The sequence below is a fragment of the Aegilops tauschii genome, chromosome 3 (assembly GCF_002575655.3).
Source record: "Aegilops tauschii subsp. strangulata cultivar AL8/78 chromosome 3, Aet v6.0, whole genome shotgun sequence".
Taxonomy (NCBI): Eukaryota; Viridiplantae; Streptophyta; class Magnoliopsida; order Poales; family Poaceae; genus Aegilops; species Aegilops tauschii.
Window position 1 is genome coordinate 590,843,648 of NC_053037.3, and position 21,905 is coordinate 590,865,552.

General features: G+C 48.2%; 2 protein-coding genes across 2 annotated transcripts; both read right to left on the reverse strand.

The window, feature by feature from the left end:
* Positions 1–3,046: 3,046 nt before the first annotated feature.
* Positions 3,047–5,338, reverse strand: LOC109784517 (B3 domain-containing protein Os03g0619600-like). The gene is made up of 6 exons (XM_045234374.1): positions 5,267–5,338; positions 4,867–5,149; positions 4,532–4,713; positions 3,768–4,131; positions 3,458–3,681; positions 3,047–3,343 (listed from the first exon to the last, which is right to left on the reverse strand). Exons 1-6 carry the CDS (start codon positions 5,336–5,338, stop codon positions 3,047–3,049), a joined length of 1,422 nt encoding a protein of 473 aa, XP_045090309.1.
* Positions 5,339–19,054: 13,716 nt separating this feature from the next.
* LOC141020757 (B3 domain-containing protein Os03g0620400-like) lies at positions 19,055–19,787 on the reverse strand. Its single transcript, XM_073495698.1, has 3 exons — positions 19,745–19,787; positions 19,420–19,664; positions 19,055–19,345 (listed from the first exon to the last, which is right to left on the reverse strand). The coding sequence occupies exons 1-3, from the start codon at positions 19,785–19,787 to the stop codon at positions 19,055–19,057; spliced, it is 579 nt and encodes a 192-aa protein (XP_073351799.1).
* Between the last annotated feature and the right edge of the window lie 2,118 nt (positions 19,788–21,905).

A 21,905-nucleotide genomic window follows, 5' to 3' on the forward strand; every position in this document is an offset into this window, starting at 1 on the left:
CCCATGCATATGTTACTAGTCTATGTTATTACCTTCATAGTGGGTAGTGTCATATGTGTGGTAACATAGATGTCTTCATTTATTATTTTGTAGACTCATTTTACATTGAAAAACGCTATGTGATGGCAACATATTATGTTACTCTATTAGCCTCTCTCTTCATTAACTACTTGCCACTTCACCATTTTCGCTTATATGGCATCTATGTTACTACCTGTGTTACTCCCACTATGACCAGCCTAAGGTCAAGTTGTAAGAGCATCTACAGTTGAAAGCCTCAAACTTCCCTCATACGTTCTGGCGGACAGCCCGATCAGTCACCGACTCACCGGTAAACAAACGATTCAGACGGGCGCCTCAAAACGACCTCAAACGCGCGGGCTGGCCGGCACCCCTCACCTCTAGCCAAATATGGGGCGGATATGGGAAGACCCGGACGTGACCGGGGGCGTCCGTCACGTCAGATCAGGGCCCATGCTGGCCCACCTGACCCCACAAATAATTGTCCTCATCCGCTCTCCGGACCAAACCTTAGCCACTTCACCCCCCCCCTCCCCTCCACTCCTCTCTGCCACCCAAGCTCCCGCCCGACGATCTTCGGCTTTCTTCAGAATGGCGGGCAACGGATCCGAGTCCTACACCTCCAGATCCATCAACCATGAACTTATCCCACGCGGCCCCGAAGACGAGATGGCCGTCTATCTTTCGCTCCGCCGCTCCTGAGAGGAGGCCACCCGATGGCAGCGCTCAGATTCGTTTCGTCGGGAATCCATTGCGTCCGCCCAAATGGCGCATGGATCCGCCACAAGGTGTGGTATCGCTGCCTCAGCGGAGGTGGTGCGGTCTGTTTGGCGTCCGAACACGGTGGCAGACGCGCAACCCCTCCGTTGGCGCGCCGAGGTGGAGGTGAACGAAACATGAACATCGGCTGGCGCAAACATGGCGTGGCGTGCCCACCTTGCGAGGCAGCAGGCGCGGGAGGCGGCGGCAACCCCTCGTGGCGGTGGACATTGGCGAGGTGGAGTCGCATTCTCCAGTGCCCCGTATGCTGCACCAATCCGGGCGCCGCAACCGCGTCATGGTGGATGTCGACGGCTCGTCCGAGGATGGATCCATCATCGATCTAACATCCACTAGCATCGTCAGGGTTTCGAGCTCCGACGAGGAAGTATAGGGCATCGGAGATGGAGATGCCTTGAGTCCTGTGAGCCTGCTCGTGTCCCATGTCCTACTCTACCTCACCGGTGATCGGACCAACAATCTGAGAGGTGCAGCCGGCCACCGGACATGGGCACGGCGTAGGAGGAGCTCCGCTTAAAGATTGGTCATGTAATAGTATAGATTTGAGGTTTCTAATTTAAGGTTTCCGGTTATGGAATCGATTATATGAGGCATGACCGGCTACTGTCAGTGGATGCGTCTGGACACGTCCGTCGGTGTTTGAGGGGTTAGATTTGCCAAGTCCGACTGTAGATGCTTTAAACATTTAGACCAAAAAAGTCATATATTTTAAGACAGAGGGTTGCAGTATCTCATGCTCACTCGTCCTGATATTTCGTTTGCTGTAAACAAGCTGTGTCAATATCTGTCCAAACCCACTAATGTGCATTGGGAGGGTGTCAAGCGCATACTAAGGTATATCATGGGTACTATGACGACTGGACTTAACATTCATCGGTCAAGCTCCACACTTCTGAGTGTCTTCCCGGCTGCTGACTGGGTGGGATGTGCCAACGACATATGCACCACGGGCGGTTTTCTGGTCTTCTTTGGGCCTAACTTGGTTTCATGGAGTGCTCAAAAACAATCCACAGTTTCACAAACTAGTACCGAGGCAGAATACAAGGTCTTGCAAATGGTGCAGCTGAAGCTACTTAGGTGCAATCTTTGCTTAGGGAACTGCGAATATCCCTATCATGTCCACCGGTTCTATGGTGTGATAATTTGGGCGTCACCTATTTAAGTCCAAACCCGGTATTTCATGAAAGGACGAAGCATATCAAGGCGGACTTCCACTTCGTCAGAGAAAAGGTGGCACAAGGAGCATTGGATGTTAGTTTTGTGTCTTCTAGTGATCAAGTAGCATATGCCTTCACTAAACCTACTACAAAAGTCATGCTAGAGAATTACGACGCAGCCGGTTGAGATTGTGTGGAGTGTTAACGTAGATATCTCCATAATTAGGAATATGATCATTAGCATATCATATCTGATTGATTCTTTGTGATCTCATCTTGTTGTATAGTACAACTTGTAATTCTGTCTATGAAGAGAAGGCAATGCCCAAGAGGCAATTCACTGCTACTCGTATCTTCTTATTTCCAACTGAGACTAAATACGGATCATATATTAAAGAGTGCCCCTTTTTTCACCTTTTCTGTCTGAACAGTACATTTACTCGTGTGCCTCAAATTCTTTCTGGGCCCTTCTATGTACACACACACCGACACACGGCAGCAGTATTCCATATTCTCAAAACAAATCCTCTCGCTGCTGCAGAGAATCCACTGTGCCTCCGAACATCAGCAGTCAGCAACACATCACAGATTGGTCAAACGGGCCCATCCAAAGCACTCTTAATTAACATAGTTCTCACAGAACCAAGAAACCACCAATATAATCGTCTAATGATAAACAGGTAAGTTTCCTGATCAATGACTGCCTCGTTTGGAGAAAGGCCACATACCTTTCGCTCAGAGAGTTCAAGATCAACGTACCAGCAGCATGCAAGGCTAACATTTCTCACAGTGAATCCCGTAAAGAAAAGTTCAGTCAAATCAACCTTTTTCTTTGACGGGCAAGTCAAATCAACCTTAGCAACACATAATAATTTGTTCAAACTTGAACCATACAAATTACACTGATTAAAAGGAAGTTCTGGCAGAAGTAAGAAAACACTAAGATAACTTCTAATGATATAGATAAGCAGATAAGTTTCTTGTTGTACGTACGAGCCCGTCATTTGGATATAAGCCACACAGAGTTTTCCACTCTCCCAGAGTTCAAGATCATTGCAGCAGCAGCATGCAAGACATGCTTAACATTTCTAGCGGCGGACGATGTATACCATCATACTCAGCTGCTCCTCATTATCCATCAGCTTGAAGAGACAGATGTCCCCCACCCGCAGGTGGTTGTCGCGGGCAAAAGATGTCCATCCATTGAGATAGGTCATCTGATTGCAAGTGTCTCCCATGCGATACTTACATTGCAGCTTGGTAGGCCATGATCTGCTCTTACCCTCCCGCTGAAGCACCAAACTGATTGAACTATTCTTTTCACGATGAAGGCCAGCAGCAAACTTCTGAACTAGATATGTGGCCGCATACTGAGAGCCAAAGTGCTGTTTAGAACACAGGGCAAATGTTAGACTGACACCGGTGCAGAGATACTTGGGAGATTTGTTGCAATTGAGGAACTGACAGAAAGGAAGAGAAAATGTTTTCCCTGAACTTACTAGCTTCGCAGAACATCGGCTGCCACGCTGACACACACTGCTTTTGCTCATGATGGCAACATAAAAGGGCGGTTTGAACTTAATCTCCTCAACTTTGTCCAGACATTTCAAGTTCTGTTCTGGTGATAGAGAAGCTCTGTCAGCCAGGATGAAGAGAGGCTCAGAAGCTCTCTCGGAATCCTCAGAGACTTCATGCTCTTCATGTTCTGAAGAGTACTCTTCACCTATACAAAATTTCTCATAGATCAGACAGATATAATGGGAACTGAAGTGTGACACATGCATCCTAGTAGTGGCAACAGTTTAGTACCATCGGTGGGTGGTTCCTCCTTCACACCGCCCATCTTGGTACTTGTACTTCCAGGATTTGAGCCAATGTAGGTTCTTCCACAAGGGGAATGATCAAGAGCCGCATTGTGGAGTAGATGTACTGTCACTAGGAATCTACTCTGCTTCACGTTTGTCATTGGTTGAAAGAGGAAGATATCACCCTCCCTCACATCATTGTCACGGGCAAAGGGGCACCAATTAAGGCTGCGCCGACCTGGATTAGACATGCCGGATGGCCTGATATGCAATCTGCATTTCCAAGCCTTGTTCTTCCTAGGCAGCTGGAGAATGATATTTGTATCTTCACTTGGAAAGTATTTGAGAGCATAATCCTTAGATATCCCCTAATTGAAAAAGGGACAGAATGTAATTATGATACTGTCAAGCTTGTTATATCTGAGGGCTAAAGCACCAAGGAGTAAGAAGTTAACACAGTAACAAAGGCTAAATTGTTTCCATAGACATGCCTGCAACTGATAACGTTGATTTAGTAATGCACATATGCATTTTGTTGCAAACGTACCCTTCAGAAGTTTTGAGTTAAAACCAAAACACTAACTTCCCTAAACTGTATGATAAAGGAAAATGGACGTATCTACAGACAATGAGCAGTTCATTTTTATTTTTATTTTGACGAAATGCTGACAGGGCAGCTTTTCATTTCATTAGGGTTGAAGGAATTACAAAGTGGAGAGAGATTAAAAGGTGGGGGGATAGAGAATATGGATGGTGAAACTAACGTACCAGAGTACCGCGCCGGTCTATATTGCTCTTCTTTATCAGTACAATAAACACTGGAATTTTAGGTCGAATTTCAGCGATGAATTCATGTATTTTTGCCTTCTGTGCTACTGTAAGATCACATTTCCCTGATAAGAAATAATCCTTCGAGGGCATCTGAAGATCATTCAACTGCACAGACTCATCTGCAGATGGATTCTCTTTTCAAGAGTAAGAGAACAAAGCGTAAGTGGGTAACTGATTTAAGAACAAATTTAAGCTGACAATTCCTCATCAGTATAAGATACAGCAGGCGTCTTTTGCTGATTTACAGTAACATGACTTCAACAGGCACGTACCTGCAAAATCGCCATGCTGGTAGTGCCTGCGACACATGCTTCCATCGAACACCTTCACCGTGAGCATGGCTTTGCGGTCGTCATAGCTTAAGACGAGGAAGTGCCCGAGCCGCAGATCATGAGCGCGGGCGAACTGCTCCCAGCCGCGCCTCAGGTACATGTGACGGTCGGCGCCGAACACTACTTCGACATCCCACAAGCGATGTGGGCACCCGGCCTCCCGCAGCTTCACTTTCCGGGGCTCACGGCCGTCGTGCACCGCCACGAACTTATCAGGAAGCCTCTGCAAAGAGGATTAAACAGCTGGTGAAAACAAAGTGTTGAACCAGTCACTGAAGATCAAATCGCAGAAATGGAATACAAAGATGAAATAGGAAGTGAGAGATTGTGCGATCTGTACCAGTTTCTTCAAGAAATTAGGAAGTATGATAATGAAGAACTCAAAACATCCAAAACCTGACAGTTCTTCCATCCTAGCAAAACCGCCTCGCGCCTAGCACGAATGCAGAATATCCTTCCAAAGCTTCTCTTATGAAGGGAGCTTCATCGGACTAAAAGGCAAACAGACAGCCCAAGGCTAGTCATTTATGAAGTGAGTAAATCTTACAGTCTTACCAACTTGTTGATGTTTTCCAACATAACTTTTTGGATTTCACTATACAAATTGAATGTCAGACTTTTTTAGCATAACAAATCGAACATTTTTTATGGCAAATTATGTTGTAGCGAGGGTGACAATTTCCTTTAGCAACCAATTAGCAAATCTTGGCTTGCTAAAGGAAATTGACATCCTCACGACAACATAATTTGCTATAAAAAAGGTCCTTGAGTACATATTACTAAACATTTTTTTCTTTAGAAACCCTTTTCATCGTGTAGACCCCTCTTGTATTTTCAATGACATTGGGAATATAAGAAGCGTTTACCCCCAGGGCATTGCGAATACAAGAGTGGTCCATGTGAACCCCTCTAGACTTATTTTTTATATTATTCCACTGTCTTTGGGAATACCACGGAAATTCAGAGTGTGCACAGGGACCCCTCTGTATTCCTAATTAGTTCTAACAGTTCCAGAACTTACCAAAGAAAAATATCTTTACAGGGTGGAGATATAGATCACGCCTAGCTAAGAGCATCTCCAGCTGCGCCCCCAACAATGCCCCCCCCCCCCCCCCCCCCGCCGATTTTTTCGCGCCGGCGCTCAAAAATCGGCCCAGTCGCGCCCCCAAGAGCCCGTTTTTCGCCGGTTTGGGCCGAAATTGGCGCCGGCAGACCCAGGCCGAACCCGGCGTGCTTGGGGGCACCGGGGGGCGCCGGTGCGAGCGACTTTGGCGCGAACTAACCGCGGGCCCGCCGAGTCAGCGACACTCGCCTCGTCGTCCTCACAATGCCTCGGTTTCCCGTGGACTGAAAGCGGACGGAGCTGTAGCGCCAGTGTCGCGCCTACGAGCAGTTCGCCGCTCGGCGCCGTGGCCGCGATGAGGGAGGCGTCGTCGCTCGACGACGACGCGCCGCTGCCACCGGTCCGCCAGGGCGACGCCGGGCAGGGGTGCAGCAGGAACAGCCGCGTCAAGGAGGAGAAGGACGACGAGGATGACGACGAGGATGGCGGCGACGTCGGCGACTTCGCCGCCCTCAGCGCCTTCTTCGGCCCGTAGTTGTAGTTGCGGCCCTTTTTTTTTAAGTACTTCACTTTGCTATGTAAAAAACTATGTAGGTCACCTAAGTAATGTCATGCCCGAATTTTAGCCGAATCTTTGTCCCGTTTGCCGAACTTTAGCCTAATTCCTTTTGCTTTATTTAAAAAAACCACCTTCTGGGTACGACCCTGGGGCCGGCGGCTGGGAACCCGAAAGCCCCACGCCGATTTTAGCGCCGGTTCGTCCTCAGGCGGCGATTTTACGCGCCCCCTGGGAGGCCAACAGCTGGAGATGCTCTAAGAACTTCAAAGAAATATCTTGCCACTCCCCTACATACTACAGCATACGGGTGGGCCAGGAACTCATCTTCACTTGGCATTCCATGTTAACTAACCTGGTCAGGGCAGAAGTTGCAAGTAATCAGCTCAAGAATCCTCCTGAAAGAAATTCCAGAACCAGCCGCCCAAATAATCGGGAAACCAAGATAGCATAACCTGCAGCAATAATAAAAGGAAATAAAAACAGATCTAGGACAACTCGAACTGAACATATTGAGAAGGTAACGGGGAGTAGTAGGTTAAAGATGACGAGCAAGCAACCTAGTGGAGAAGCATATGGCCTGTGGACATGGGACTGCCGGAGGAAGAAGGGGAGAGGAGATAGAGGGACGGACATGGCTTACATATCCAGGCGTCCAAAAGCATAACGGGCGCCTTCTTGACTCTTCGCCTGAAAACCAAGCGACCACCACGCAGCAGCATCGCTGACTCTCCGCTTTCCAACATCGGACGACGAGGGCCCGCGTCGCCTGCCCCCCCCCCCCCCCCCCCCCCCCCCCCCCCAGTGCCCACTGTGTTGGAGGCTCACCTTTATTTTCTCTCTTGATTTAACTGATGAGAAGACTGACGTTTTGTTTAGGGGTGGGAAGACCGACGTGGATTAGGATGTGATGGAAGAGGGGTTGATCTAGCTGGGTGGGCCTTGTGCAGAACGATGACCCAAATCATCCACATTTCACTGATCTGTCCAGCAGAAAATGTGGTCCAACCGGCCACCTCAAGCAGGCGATACACGTTCGGCTGTCAGTCACACCTCAAACCCAGCCCATATCTAGTGGTGAATATGGAAGACTTGGGGGCGCCCGGACGCGTCCGCCACGTCAGGGCCGACAAATCGAACCCGTCCCAATCCATCCAAATTAACCTAGTCCATCAAAATCTATAGCCATCCACCATTTCTCGTGTCCGAGCCTTCACCGTTCTTCACCATTGTTCCCCGACCGCACCGCTGCCCGCGTCTAGCTTCATATATGTCATCGCCGAGTACCCCGTCCTCCACTGCTAGCATGGATGATGCCTCGGCGCACTCAATGGTGGTCAGTTTCAAGGCAGAAAACGTCATCCGGAGGGAGCGGCGAGGGAAGTAGCACGAGCGGGAGGCTACAGATAAGGAGGTGGTCCACATCGACATGGACGCGTCTAGTCCGATGCGGTCGATTGCACCGTCCGTGTCTGCCCCGCTACCGAGAACATGACATCTGCCTCGCTTGCGACCGAGTTTGTTCGTCGTCCAAATGGCCGAGGATTCCGAATGACTCGACGCAATATGATATGCTTGACATTTTGTATGATTCGTCGTAACTCCACCGGACGCGGACAACCCCGTGAATAGCCGAGTCTACCCACGTCCTATTCGACGAAATGGCAGAGCAGGACACGATAGATTTACTCCCTCCGTCCCAAAATTCTTGTCTTAGATTTATCTAAATACGGATGTATCAAGTCACGCTTTAGTATTAGATACATCCGTATCTAGGCAAATCTAAGACAAGAATTTTGGGACGGAGGGAGTATGTCCGTTCATACTCCATTGGATCAAATTAAGGATGCATATGCCATTCAATCAACTTATTGCATATGCCACTGAATATTTTTGTTGCATATGTTAATAGTTTATTTGTAATCATAGGACGCTATATATCATGACAGAGATGATCCATGACGGTCAAAAGCCTATGCATTATGACTTGGGGATACCAACTCTCCTATGTATGATGTTGGGAAAACATCCGCCACTATTAACAGAAAAAAGAAGTTACCAAGGCAAGCCATGAGGATGTTTTGTTGTGTCAAGCTTGGTTTGACACAAACATGGACCCTATATGTGGAACCAAGAAAAAGGGTAACAAGTATTGGGAAACGATCAACAAGCATTACCATGAACACAAGGTATGTGTGAAGTCGAGCCCTATCCATTCCACCTGTAGTGAGGCCTCCGTCCAACAGAGATGGTAAATCCTCCAAGAGAGCGTTAACAAGTTCTGTGGCCACTATTCTTTGGTGGTTGACGGGAACCAATTTGGCATTGGAGTCAATAGTCTCGCCAGTTGATTTGCCTCATTTTGTCATCATTAGCATTACTAGCTTTGTTTGTTGCATTGCCATGAGTGGTTCTTTTTTGCTAGATGGCGGTGGCGGCCATTTTTTTACCAACAAACTGAGGGGTACCCGTTAACTATGTGTCATTATTGGTTGAAATTGAACGGTGAGCCAAAGTGGTAACAACTCATCAATGACCTCAAGAATGAGAACAAGAAGTTGAAGAAAAACGATGACATAAGCTTCCAGCAATCCATTGGATTGGATGAAGAAGACTGGAAAGGTCAAGGGAAGGAGGGACAACCACTGTGCCAAAGAGAAACCACCAAGTGGCTCCAGGCTAAGAAGAAGGAGATCAACACGCGCAAAGCAAGTGCCGAATGATTCATTCTTTTACGGAAACACTAACGCCCACACGTGTGGTAGTTTTGCAACTCGCCCACACGCGTGGATCATCGTCCAGTGCAGTTTGAACGAATCTTGACACACTGAGGCAGAATTTGCATGCCACGTAGGACGGGCTTGGTGTGTGGGTGTTGGAGAGTTTGCCCACATGCCCGCACCACACTGTTTGCCAGCTGCGCTGTGTGGGCGAATTAGCTTCTGCCCGCACAGCCACCGCCTAGTCCATGCGCGTGTGGGCAAACTGCTTTTCGCCCACACGACACTCCTATGTTGTGGATGGCAAGTGCAGTTACGCGAACGTGGCAACTAGGTAAACACACATGTCAACTGTGATTCTTTGCTAGACGGCAACTGCAGTTACGCGTACGTGGCAACCAGATAAACACACATGGCAACTGTGATTAACCATACCTGGCAACTATGGTTGGACCACACGTGGCAACTAGTTAAACACACATGACTACTTCTGTTTGACCATATGTGGCAAGTAGTTAATCACACACGACAACTACGGTTTAATTACACGTGGCAACTACCATAAATTAGACATGGCAACTATAGTTAACCAAAACAGATAGAGTTGCCATGCTTTTATAACTACACTTGCCATCCCGGATAACTACATCTGCCAACCAGGATTGCAACTAAATCGTCATTCCGCGGGTACCTAATGTAGCTGCGCCAGGACGTGTGGGCATTTTTGCTTCATGCCACACGCGCGGGTGGAGATGAGTAGTACTTATTGGACGTGTGGCACGAAGTAGCCTCGCCCACACGTGTGGGCAATTCTAATGTCCGCCCACACACAGCCCGTGTGGGCTGCCTCCTGCTCACACCACACACGGTGTGTGGGCTCATGTCGAATATACCACACGTGTGATGGATATCGGCGTCCTTCTTCTATTACCTATCTATGAAATGTCGTATTTTCTTTTGGCATGTGATGAATTGTTGAATTGTGGTTTTATCTTGCTTTGTTGAATTGGTAATGAATTTGTGCTATATGATGGACGTGCTTTGTTGAATTGGTAATGAATTCGTATATACCAGGAGTGTGGTTGTCCTGAGGACAAATGAGGAGTCGTTCAACGATGTCTAGGGGCGCGTCCATGGATGTTTAGGTGACGGATTTTGTCCTGACTATAGATGCTCTAACTCTAGTAGATCCCCAAAAGCACACAATATTTTAGAACTGCCATTTTAAAGTCTGCTTGCTAAACAAACCACTGTAGCAGACTCGTAAAAGGCACGTAGCCTTCAAAACATTTGGAATGCCCTTTAGAAACAACGCTTCAGCCTTAATTTTAAAGAAGAATCTTCATCCCTTGTATATAGAGATTAGATGCAATAATTTAAAATATGTTGTATATTTATGTTCGTGTGACGGGATCACCCTGAATTGAGTTTTGTCATCGGGCAATCCACCTCCAACGCTCCGAATGGAGCTCCATCGTGGCATCGCCCGGAGAGGGATCTCGCGTCGAGAGAGGCGAGCTTGTCGATTGTTGTTGTGATAGCCTTGATGAGTCACTCGACAACCTTGTCGGCTTCATCGTAGAGAAGGTGGTCCTGTAGGACATAGAACTAGATAGATGGCAGTAGCAACGGATAGGCACGAATGCCGAAATGCAATAGTCACGGATGCCCTTCTGGCATGTAGAGTTGGATGTGGCCAGCCTCATTCCCAACAGACTCTTGTGAGATACTGTAGATCCGCGGCGAGGGTACTGCTGTCGTGGCGACCACAGTACCGTTGAGCCTCTTAGCCTCCTCGTGCCCCTCGTCCTGCTCCTCGAGGCAGCCTTGCTTGCGTTCGACGGGTCACAACTCCAGCAGCAAGTCATGAGATAGGGCCGGAGTAGCACGTCTGAGACCGGAAGGGCTCAATCCTCTTCGCGCCGGAATGCTCATGAGCCCTTTGAATGGGTCATGTTGCCTCGACGCTGGGCATGCTAGAAGCCACATGGGCTCTATTCCTCATCCTTGTCATGGGCGCTCATGCCACCACCGTGCTCTGCAAAATCGAATTGTGTGGTCTCGGCCATCGGCCGACTCTAGCACTCCGGGTGGTGGTGGTGGTGGTGGTGTTTGTCCCCTTCCGGTCTTCAGGCGGCCCCTTACAGAGATGGCATGTAGTGATGCGCGCGCCCACGCCGGCTTGGAAGTCCACTCGCTTGGGTAGCCACAATGAGGTTGTGGACCTGGGCACCAACGTCTCTTCCCTCATCCCGAAGGAGAGAAGGAGGGGGTATTCTATAAACCCAGGAACAAATTGGTCTTATATGGCGGAAAAATATGAAGGACGTGTTATGCCAAAAAGGCTGCCACCCTGCTTTATAAAGCAACACAACCATACCTATACATGGTGGCGAAAAAATCCTCTTACAAAGCAGATCAATGAAAACCGAGAATACAAGAGAAACCACAACCAAATACAAAGCAACCTAGAATACCGACATGGACTAAGATTAGACACCAAGGGAAATCGCCGGATCTCATTCTGGCGTTCATACCAAGTTGTATCTGAAGAGGGGCCCTGCCAGCCTACTCTGAATCATGGAGCCCGAGCCTGCCTATGGACAAAAAGGGCCGCGAGTGGAGCCAACGAGGACCACGTACAACATAAGGGGGCAAGTGCGACCGCTCGTGCCATAGTTGAGGAAACTTCGCACTAGGATCCGAAAATGTCCGCAAACAATTGCGTGGTGCCCCCGAGGTAACCTGGTCTACATGATGACGTCCTCAGGAGGAATACAAAAGAACGTGCCACCACCGTCGAGACCGAGGGTACGGTCAAGGGTTTTCACCCGGACCGTTGGCTCGACGAGAAGAACCATAGCGGCTCCCCCAAGAGGGACGTGACACCCACAAGCATCGTCAGTGCTGGCGCCGAAGCACAAGGCTTTCGCCCGGGGCCTCTCACCCATGCCAAATAGGGGAGCCCTGAGCACCTATCCACCCCGGGGAAGACAATTCGCCACCAAACAAGACCTCCGAAGCACGATATGGGAACCTCCACTGCTAAGGCACCGCCTAGCACCATGCCCTGCGCCAAGGCGAGGCATCCCCGCCAAGATGTCGCACCCGCGCCACAGCCGACCAGACAAGGAGGAAGAGGATCGTCGCAGATGTTGACGCAGGCCAGGCTTCACCAGGCGGCGACGAGTGATGGGGAAGAAGGGAAGGGGCAGGGGTGGCGGTGCCTAGGGTTTCTCCCGGTCTCTCGCGGGAGAGACGTGGTCGAAACGAAGTTGTAAACACCAAAAGATGTGTTCTATAGTGTGTCTTACTTGGTAACCTTGCACTTGAGGCTTTGATTTTTTTTAATACAGTTCACTCTAAAGTCATTTTAAAAGCTGAAGTTTTAATGACTTTGATAGATCAGTTGCCCTTATCCTAGGCGGTCACCACCAATGCATTGGCTTTTACCACCCTATCCTAGGTGGTGGAAAATTTTGAAACAATCGCCCTAATAGATTGTAAGTGTGGTATCAAGCGATGTTGCATGTGTTTAGTTCACGGAGAGCCTGCTTGCAACTAAAAATTGTGCCGTGGTCCTGAAGAGAACGGGAACGAGAGAAAAAACAGGGAGAGAGGCCACATAGTAAAGAATGTAAGGTAAAGAATCATATGCATTTTCGCTTAAAAATGGTTAAATCGTAAGCTAGCATGTTTGCACGACCAGTGTCATTGTTGTAATGACAACTGGAAAACCAGTACATGGCTGTGAACAGTAGTAAGTAAACAGTGTATCAATAATCAGGTAATCTCTAATCTGACATCCGCCGTCCTCCCCTCGAATAACCATGTGTGTTTACAGGCTTTTACGGGCTGCTTCCATATAACTTAACCTGCCCCCCCCCCCCCCCCCCCCCCTGATTTTCAGGTGGATGTCCATCTGAATCTGTATATTCTTGATACTTGATAGAAAGCTAAAAAGCCCTTTTTTGGATAGAAAAAAAAAGCGTTGCGGATGAAAGAAACCAGCGAGCATCAAATTCAACTGTTCTAATGATTTTGACGAATACGGGAAAACAACAGCCACAATCCATATTAAAGAAACATTCATGATCCAACTTCCAACTGATTAGTTGAGCAGGGTTAAGAAATCTCTGCTCGCATCGGAGAAAAAAAGCACAAGACTGACCTACTCTCCCACCGTCGGCTTGGCAGACTGGTCAACGGCTGCCTGTGTAGCGGAGTGCCGGCCGGCTGCGGACGCGGTGGAGGCAGACTGGGCGGAGTCCCCGGACTCGACCTCAGAGAAGACCTGGCGGCTGGCGCTGGCGGAGAAAACCCCAAAAATATCTAGACTGCGGTGGCTTACTAGATAAGGCAAAGTAAATAAGGTTGTCTAACTGGTAGTGGTAGCTTCTAGCGTGCGCGCTCGCTCTACACGTGCAGCCCAAAGTCGCTTTGTGAGTCCTATAATAAGTCACGTGCACCAGGAAATTTCTAATGGAGCTCGGGCACCGTGTGGAGCCCTTTTTAAAAACAAACGTAAATTCTAATTTTAGTGTTTCAACAAATTCTAATAAAAATCCACATGTACATCCTACAAAGTTTCATGATGATATACTTTATAAAATCTAAACAAATTCATGGATTTTTACCACACGCATTGTTCACTATTAAAATCCACGAATTTGCTTTCCTATGTAGCTCATGTATTAAATCAATACGCTCGCCCCCGCAAAAAAAAAATCAATTCGCTCGTGTTAATCGGATCGCGTGCACGCCTGCGTACCCCTACGCCTCTTGCAGCGAGTCCACACGCGATTAGGGTTCTTCTACCTTCCACCAACGCCTCTACCGGTCCGACTCGTCTCGTGTGGCCTTGGGGCCATGGAATCCCCGTGGACCCCAGCACTTGTGGGCGGGAGGGTTGCTGTTCTTTTTTGAGGCGTATTTTTGAAGTCAAGTAGGGTTTTGTAGTCGTCCCTAAATGGTCTACAGAAATGGATGTATTTTTTATTACTTCTAATGCTACTTGTACTGCCATGACATGTGATGAATAGATCAAAAATTTCCTCACAAAAAAAAAGCCCAGAAAAATTTCTTAGGAAGTTGTCTAAGCTTCGAGGTCCAAGACATCAGAGTAAGTAATTTTTTGTATCATGTGCTACCTGGTAAATATGGTAAAGTTACAGAGTAAGTAATTTATCGTGTTATGTATTAAGTGATAATTATGGTAAAGAGGTAATTAAGATTGATGAAATGACATTTTATCACTGGCGGGCACACTCTAGCTCCCGTCACTGATACTTGGGCAATCTGGCATGGTCAAAATGGCGCATACTCGTTGGCCGAGGTGACCATCGTACAGATCGCGATCCCATCCGTCCATTTTTCTGTTTCTCTCATCCATCTGCCTACCTAACCCCTCTCCATCGGAGAAACCATCATCAGCCAACCCTGTCTTCCTGCTACCTCGCCAATCCTGAACACGTGACGATGGCTGAGCCGCCAAAGATGAACGCTATGCTGCGAGCATGCGCCGCGTCCAGCCGACGGCATAAAACAAAGAAACTCGAAAATGCAACCGCCTTAAGGAAAAGACCAGACAATCTACAGAACACCCTGACCCGGAATACACCGACTCGCGTCGTGACAGCCAGGTCCGCTTGGCAGCGTGTAGGCCCCATGCCGGGCTGTGAGCCGGTTTGCCATACGACTTGGGCTAATAGCACACTCGGCGTCCATACACACCCTCGTGAGACCAACGGAATAACTTGACAGGCCGAAATCACTAATTAAGGAGTACTTCTCCCAAAGATCATTCCCACCTCCTGAGGTTGCAACAGGTGGCGCAATGTATGTGCGTCGCTTGTCCCAACCTAAGAGTTTTCTCTTTTTTCATAGATTCGTTACTTAAAAGAATTATTTTTTAAATCGTGTGTCCAAATCTCGAACCGTTTTCATCATTGGATTCCTCGTGTCGAGATCTTCAAAACTACGTCCCATGTTGATAGCTTTTGAAGAACTTTTTTCACACAAAAAAACGGACGAGAAAATTGAACTGGAAGCACTATTTTTTCCTTTCTGAAGGAGGCACGACAGCAAATCCGTGCCTGATTAAACCCGTGCCTCTCGTGGAAGAAATAAAAGAAAACACGTCTTTTTCCGTTTCCAACAGGCGCGGCCGTGCCTCTCGCGAAAGCAAATCCGTGCCTCTCGCGGAAGGAAAGAAGTGTTTTTTTTTTCTGTTTCCAAGAGGCACGGTCGTGCCTCTCGCGGAAGAAAATCCGTGCCTCCCGAGGAAGCAAAACCATGCCTTTCATGGAAGGAAAAAAAAGTTTTTTTGGTTTCCGAAAGGAACGGCCGTGCCTCTTGCAGAAGCAAATCGGCGCCTCTCGTGGAAGCAAAACCATGCCTCTGGCAGAAGGAGAAAAAAAGGAAACACATTTTTTTTCATTTCCGAGAGGATCGGGCGTGGCTCTTGCGGAAGCAAATCCTTGCCTCTAGTGGACAAAAAAATATGTTTATTCGCGAATTGTTTTTTAATGCTATTTTGGTCCAAAAGCTAAGAAAGACCGGTGAAAACCCAAAAGGCCGAAAAAGAGGGAAAAACCCTCTCATAAGCCGAAAATGCGTGCGAAAAAAAATCCGGATGGCGCGCCAAGTTGCGCGCCCTCACCCACCTCAAGTGATCGTTGGGAGGCTCACGAAGGAGGGCTCCTTCATTAGTTGCTCCCCTGCTGGCCGCACGGGCGAGCTGGCACCGCGAGCGCAGGGCAGGACCGTGCTGGCCTGAGCTAACCGGCTTGGCTCGAGGCCAGCGGTCCTGTCTGGTTGGCCCCACACGCGAGCTTGCACTACAAACGCGACACGGGACAGGGCGGCACGAGCGAACCAGCCCGACACGGGATCGGCTTTCCTGACAAGCTGGTCCCACACGCGAGATGGTGCTATGGATGCGGTGCAGGGCCCGGCTGGCCCTAGCAAACAAGGCCGACATAAGACTCCCCGTGCGCGAGCCAGCGTAAGACGGCGTGATGCACGCCCTGCCTATCATGATAGAACCAGCTCGGAGTAGGAGCGCGAGCCGGTCTACACGGCGCGACACACGACTTACCTGTCATGACCGAACCAACCCGACATGGGGCGAACACGCCGACAGACGGGTCAACCTGGCCCACCGCGCACAAGACAGTGCACAGGACCTCGCATGCGAGTGTGCCAAAAAAATCCACACGACCGCTGTCGGTTATAAATCCGGCATATCTCGTAGTAGGGGTCCTAAGCTAGGCGTCTTGGAGCGATGGTAACATGGACATCGGATTTTACCCAGGTTCGGGCTCTTTCAAAGAGATAATACCCTACGTCCTGCTTTTGATTGTATTCATATGAAGGATAGTACAGAGTACATGCATTGTTCTAATGAATATCAAATTATTTATTGACTAGTCTGGCCTCGGTTTTATAATACACCGGAGGCCTAGGGTTTAGAGGAGTCCTCGTCTTGTGCGCCAGGTCTTGTGGTAACCTCCTTGTATGCGGCATGGGCTGCCCAAAGTGGCCCATGAGTGAACCGCCATGGAGGCCCTCGGCCTGATCCAGACGGTCGGGAGACGGCGTGGTGAATAACCCCTAATCAAGGACACTGTCAACCGTGGCGCCGGGCGCGCCCGTGGTCCACCCATCATGACCCCCCCCCCCCCACACGAGCAACCCTAGTGCGCGTTGTTCATCCAGATCGAATGGCGCCGAGAGCCCCATGGAGGTTCCCGCGGCACACTTGCGCGAAGCAGATGGCGTGAACGCTCTCGGGAGCCAGGTACTTCAACATCCTTTATGGGAGTAATAACTAGCAAGCTAGTGGGACTGACAATATCAGTAGTCCTCAAGAAGTTTTGCATCGGTGTGTAGGTGTTGATTATTGCTTGTGTTACTAAGTTCCTGTTGGTTCGATAAACCTTGAGATCACCTGAGAAATATAGCTGCTTGCTACAAACCTAGCACTTGGGGTTGGGGGGGGGGGCAACACCTTCCTAGTTAAGTGTAAGCAGCCGTCTCCATGGAGGGAGCCAGATCTGGGCACAGACTGAGCATGGTAGCCCACCCTGACTACTGTGTCGTCCGTGCCACCATACCGCGCTCCCCGCCAGTACCTCTGTCCTGCACTACCATCCCCCAACTGTGGCCACAGGTACCGCCGCCACAAGGGAGCCAAATCTGGCGCTAGAGCTCCCCAGACAGTGCGACACGAGTCCTAGACGCCAGATGAGTGCCACGCCTGGACGAGAGTCGGTGGAACTTCCCCCGTCGCCACTTGGGTTTCTCTAGGCGAAGCCCTCCGGTGGCGGTAGAAGGAGGATGAGGAGAGGTGGGAGAGGTGTCGGTAACAGCTAGGCTTTCTCCCAAGCTGCCCACGGGAGGGGCGCCGAAGTCTACTTGGCGTGCCTTTCTTCACTTGCACATCCAACAAATTACCATTTTTAGAACCAATATGCAAACAATCGTCGAGTTTAAATTGATAAAGCCCCAAGAATACCATCAATATAATATATTTTTGTTAGTTTTTGCTCAAGGTCGTGTGATGCGAATAGCCAAACTGTGAATTTCATTGGGCGACGGCATAGTCACCACACTCGACAACATAGACTAAGTTATTTGATCCATTAATCATGTCGTGGGTCCAGATTATAATGGCTTGAATTGCATCTCAATTATATTATGTAAACATAAGATAAACAAGCCACCACGTACGACCACATTGACTAAGTTATCTGATCCGTTAATCGTGTCCTGGGTCCTGATTATAACGGCTCTAATTGCATCTCAATTATATTAATTAATTAAACGAAAGACAACCAAACCACCACTTTTCGACAACATAGACTACAGACTAAATTATCAGATTCTGGACAGGGGATAGACAGGGAGAACCTTATTCTTTCTATAGGAAGCCGTCACGGCCACGTCTTCTTGACCAAGACGGAAACCCTAATCAAACTCAACAAAACACATTAAACCGAAGTAGGAACCTTCTGCTGGCAAGGTCGGGATCCACCACGCCTCCAAGGTCCTATGGCCACCGGACACAAGGTAGACCCGTGGGAGGCAAATGAAACCTAGTCGCTTGTTCACTTGATTGCGAGACGAAGGGGTGATTGGGTGACGATGATTTGAGGATGAATTATGGGACGGAGATCAATAGAGTACACAACACAGATATCAGTCCTTTTATGTGTCTTTGCCTATACAAATCGGTACTACCATGTTCCGTTAAAACAAAATCAGTACTAGCATGTAGTCCGAAGCATACATATTTATATCACTTTTTTTGTTAATCTAAGTTGTTGATTAGAATAATGTGTTGGTTTGATTGCCTTTTGATTTAATATAATAGAACCTATATTAATAAGTAGTTCGCAATGATTATATTTTTCTTTTGCGTTTGGGATTATAATTGTTATAAAAGGGGTTTGCAATGCATTTGTATTTCCTTTTTTACACAAAAATGCATTTGTATTTCTGTACGTTCTCAATTCATGAAAGAGTGGAACTTCATTTATCGTTGCACCGGAACACCCATAAACATGCCAAAAAAACGTATGTCCTCGTACCCCAGCAAGACATTAACAAGTCGTTCAAAATTGACCATCCAGCAACATATAACAAAGCGCTGACAGAGTTACTGAGATGACCTCTAACGATAGAAAATAAACAAGTTCATTCTTCTCCGACTCATTTGGAAATAAATCACTTAGTTGTTCACCTACAGATTCTGGATAATCAGAGTAGCAAGAGCCCAACGATGCCTCAAGCTAAGCACTTCTTACGGCGAATGATGTAGACCATCATCTTCAGCGTCTCTTCATTCCGCATCAGCTTAAAGAGGCAGAGGTCATCCACCTGTAGGCGGTTGTCGCGTGCAAAAGACGTCCATCCTTTAACGATCATCGGGCGGTTATTCCCTAGTCGCAGCTCCGTGTGCCACCTCCTACTGCCCCCCTCCCGTTCAAGCACCAAACTTATGACATTCTTCTTTGCGTGATGCCTAGTAAAGTACTGTTTTTCAAGATACCTTGACACATACTGCTTGCTGAAGGTCTGTTAATGTGCATAGACGGCGAGGATGTTAGTGACACAGATGCAGATATATAAAATCATACTTTTGAACTTACTAGGTAGGGGCCGCTGGAGTTGCTACTGTTGCTGGATTTGCATAGACGGACACTAGTATTGTTCATGACGATGACACAGATGGGCAGAGACTCTGAGCCAATAGCATGAACTTTCTCCAATACTTTCTTCTTCTGCGCATCCGTCAGACGAGGTCTATCTGGTGCCACAAAGAGAGGCTCAGAAGCTCCCTCGGAATCGTCAGAATCTCCAGCATTTTCATGACCAGAAGGTGAGATCTCTTCACCTGACCAGGATTACAAAATAATCAGACAGTAAGTATGTCAATTGAAATTTGACACATGAATTTTTGACATGCTGCCATACCATCGGTAGCTGGTTCCTCATTAACATTGGCTGTCAAGACCATCTTTGCACTTCTCCTTCCGTGGTTTGAGCCAACGTCACTTCTTCCACCAGGGGAACTTTCAACACTTGCTTTGTGAAGTAAATGGACTATCACTATGAATGTCCTATGCTTGTCATTTGTCATCGGTTGAAAGAGACAGATATCACCCTCCCTAACATGATTATCAACGGCAAACAAACGCCAATAGAGGCTGCGCCGGCCTGGATTATGCACGCCAGATGGCCTGATATGCAATCTGCACTTCCAAGCCTTGTTCTTATTAGGCAGCTGGAGTTTTATACTTGTACTTTCACATGGAAAGTATTTGAGTGCATAATCCTTGGGTATTGCCTAATTGAAAAAGAGACAGAATGTAATTATGACAGCTGAAGCACTAAGGAGTCAGGAAGTTAACACTGTCACAAAGGCTAAATTGTTCTGATACATATGGCTTCAACTAATAATGTTGATTTAAGCATTTTGTTGCAAACAAATGCTTCACACGTTTGAGTTATAAGCAAGACACTGACTTCCCAAAACAAATATCAAGACAATAAAATGTACATAGCTGCAGACAATGAGCAATTCAGTTATTATTGTTTAACAAAACACTGAGACTGCAGCTTTTCATTTTATTAACACAAATCAGCAAATTGCTCCTAACTGTCCCAACCTGACGAAACACTGAGACCGGGGTCAGCAGCTCCACCTTGTTCACACCAGGCCGCAACGCTGAAGAGGCCAGTCGGTCCGGCTCAATAATCGACCTTAACTCCACCACTGACATCAACGGACAGGCAGACTCCGACGAAGAGTAGAACATGGGCCATGTGCCCATATCCTGTTGGAGTTGTGTCGAATATAGTGTACAAGGTAGGTTACAATTGGACTTGTAGTTGTACTGTGTTTAGATTGGTTATGGAGTCGTGTCCTAGTAGGACACTTGTATCCTAGGCCTCTCATACATAGCGGGGCTACACACACGATGTAACTTATGCCAACATAATAGCACCGGAGCGCAGGGGAAGCCGGCGGCATATGCTGGCGTCCAGGGCGACCGGGTGCGGTATTGTGACGGTGTCACGGGGAGGAGCGCCCGTAGTCAAGCCCCGGGGATGTAGCCATATCGGTGAACCTCGTTAACAAATCTCGGTGTCGTGCTCGTGTCATTGCTTGGTCCTCGGATGATCGACGGAGTGCCTCGGATTTATTCTAACAAGTGGTATCATGAGCTAGGTTGTCTGGAGGATGTAAATCGTTGATTTAGAGGAAGGATTGAGTTGAGATGCAGCCGACTGCGGCGTGGTTATCTGCGAGATCGGAAAAAGGATATCAGAGCGAGATACGTGTGCAAGCAGCAGACGTGACGTGCGGCGGTTGATCGGTGGATTGATCGGGCGAGCGTACAGCGGTGAACGCTAAGCCAGCGGCGGCGGCGGCGAATTTCCATGGACGCGTGGGCGTGGCCCCAGGCAGGAGGCCCATAGGCGTGCAGGAAGCCGCGAGTTGAGCAGCTAGGGGGCATGCGGGAGGTCCGTCCAGGAGCACCATGGATTTCGTGACACGTTGATGCTACAAGGCATGTTGAGATCTGTTTTCAGAAGAAAAAAAAAGAGGGACCGAGTCCCTAGAGGAGCCGGTAGACGTGCAACATCAAGGTAACCTACAGATTTAGATCGGCAAAAGAAAATATCCATCGTTTGTGTATTGACACAAAGGGCAGTACTAGCACGGGGACTTGAGTGCCAGGGAGCTACACACGTGAAGACCAGAAGGTTGTTTTTGGTTGGAATTTGCTAGTAGTACATATTTGTTTGTGTACTTGGGCATCACGTGAGAGGGAAGCTCGGATAATTTTTCGCAGTGTCAATCGTACGAAGAATCATGATGTCATCGGGCACCAGGTTTGAGGTGGAGAAGTTCAACAGAACTGAAAACCTTGGGTTATGGCAAACATGGGTGAAAAATTGTTGGCGCGACAGGTATGCTTGAAGGTGTTGCGGGGTGTCAAGCCAGTTAAGATGGACGATGATGGCTGTGAAGAGTTGTAGATGGTTGCAGTCAGGAAAGTTCGGCTCAGGTGAGACGCATAGGGCAGTTGGCCTGGACAGTCTGACGGATCGACGCAAGTCGGTTGGT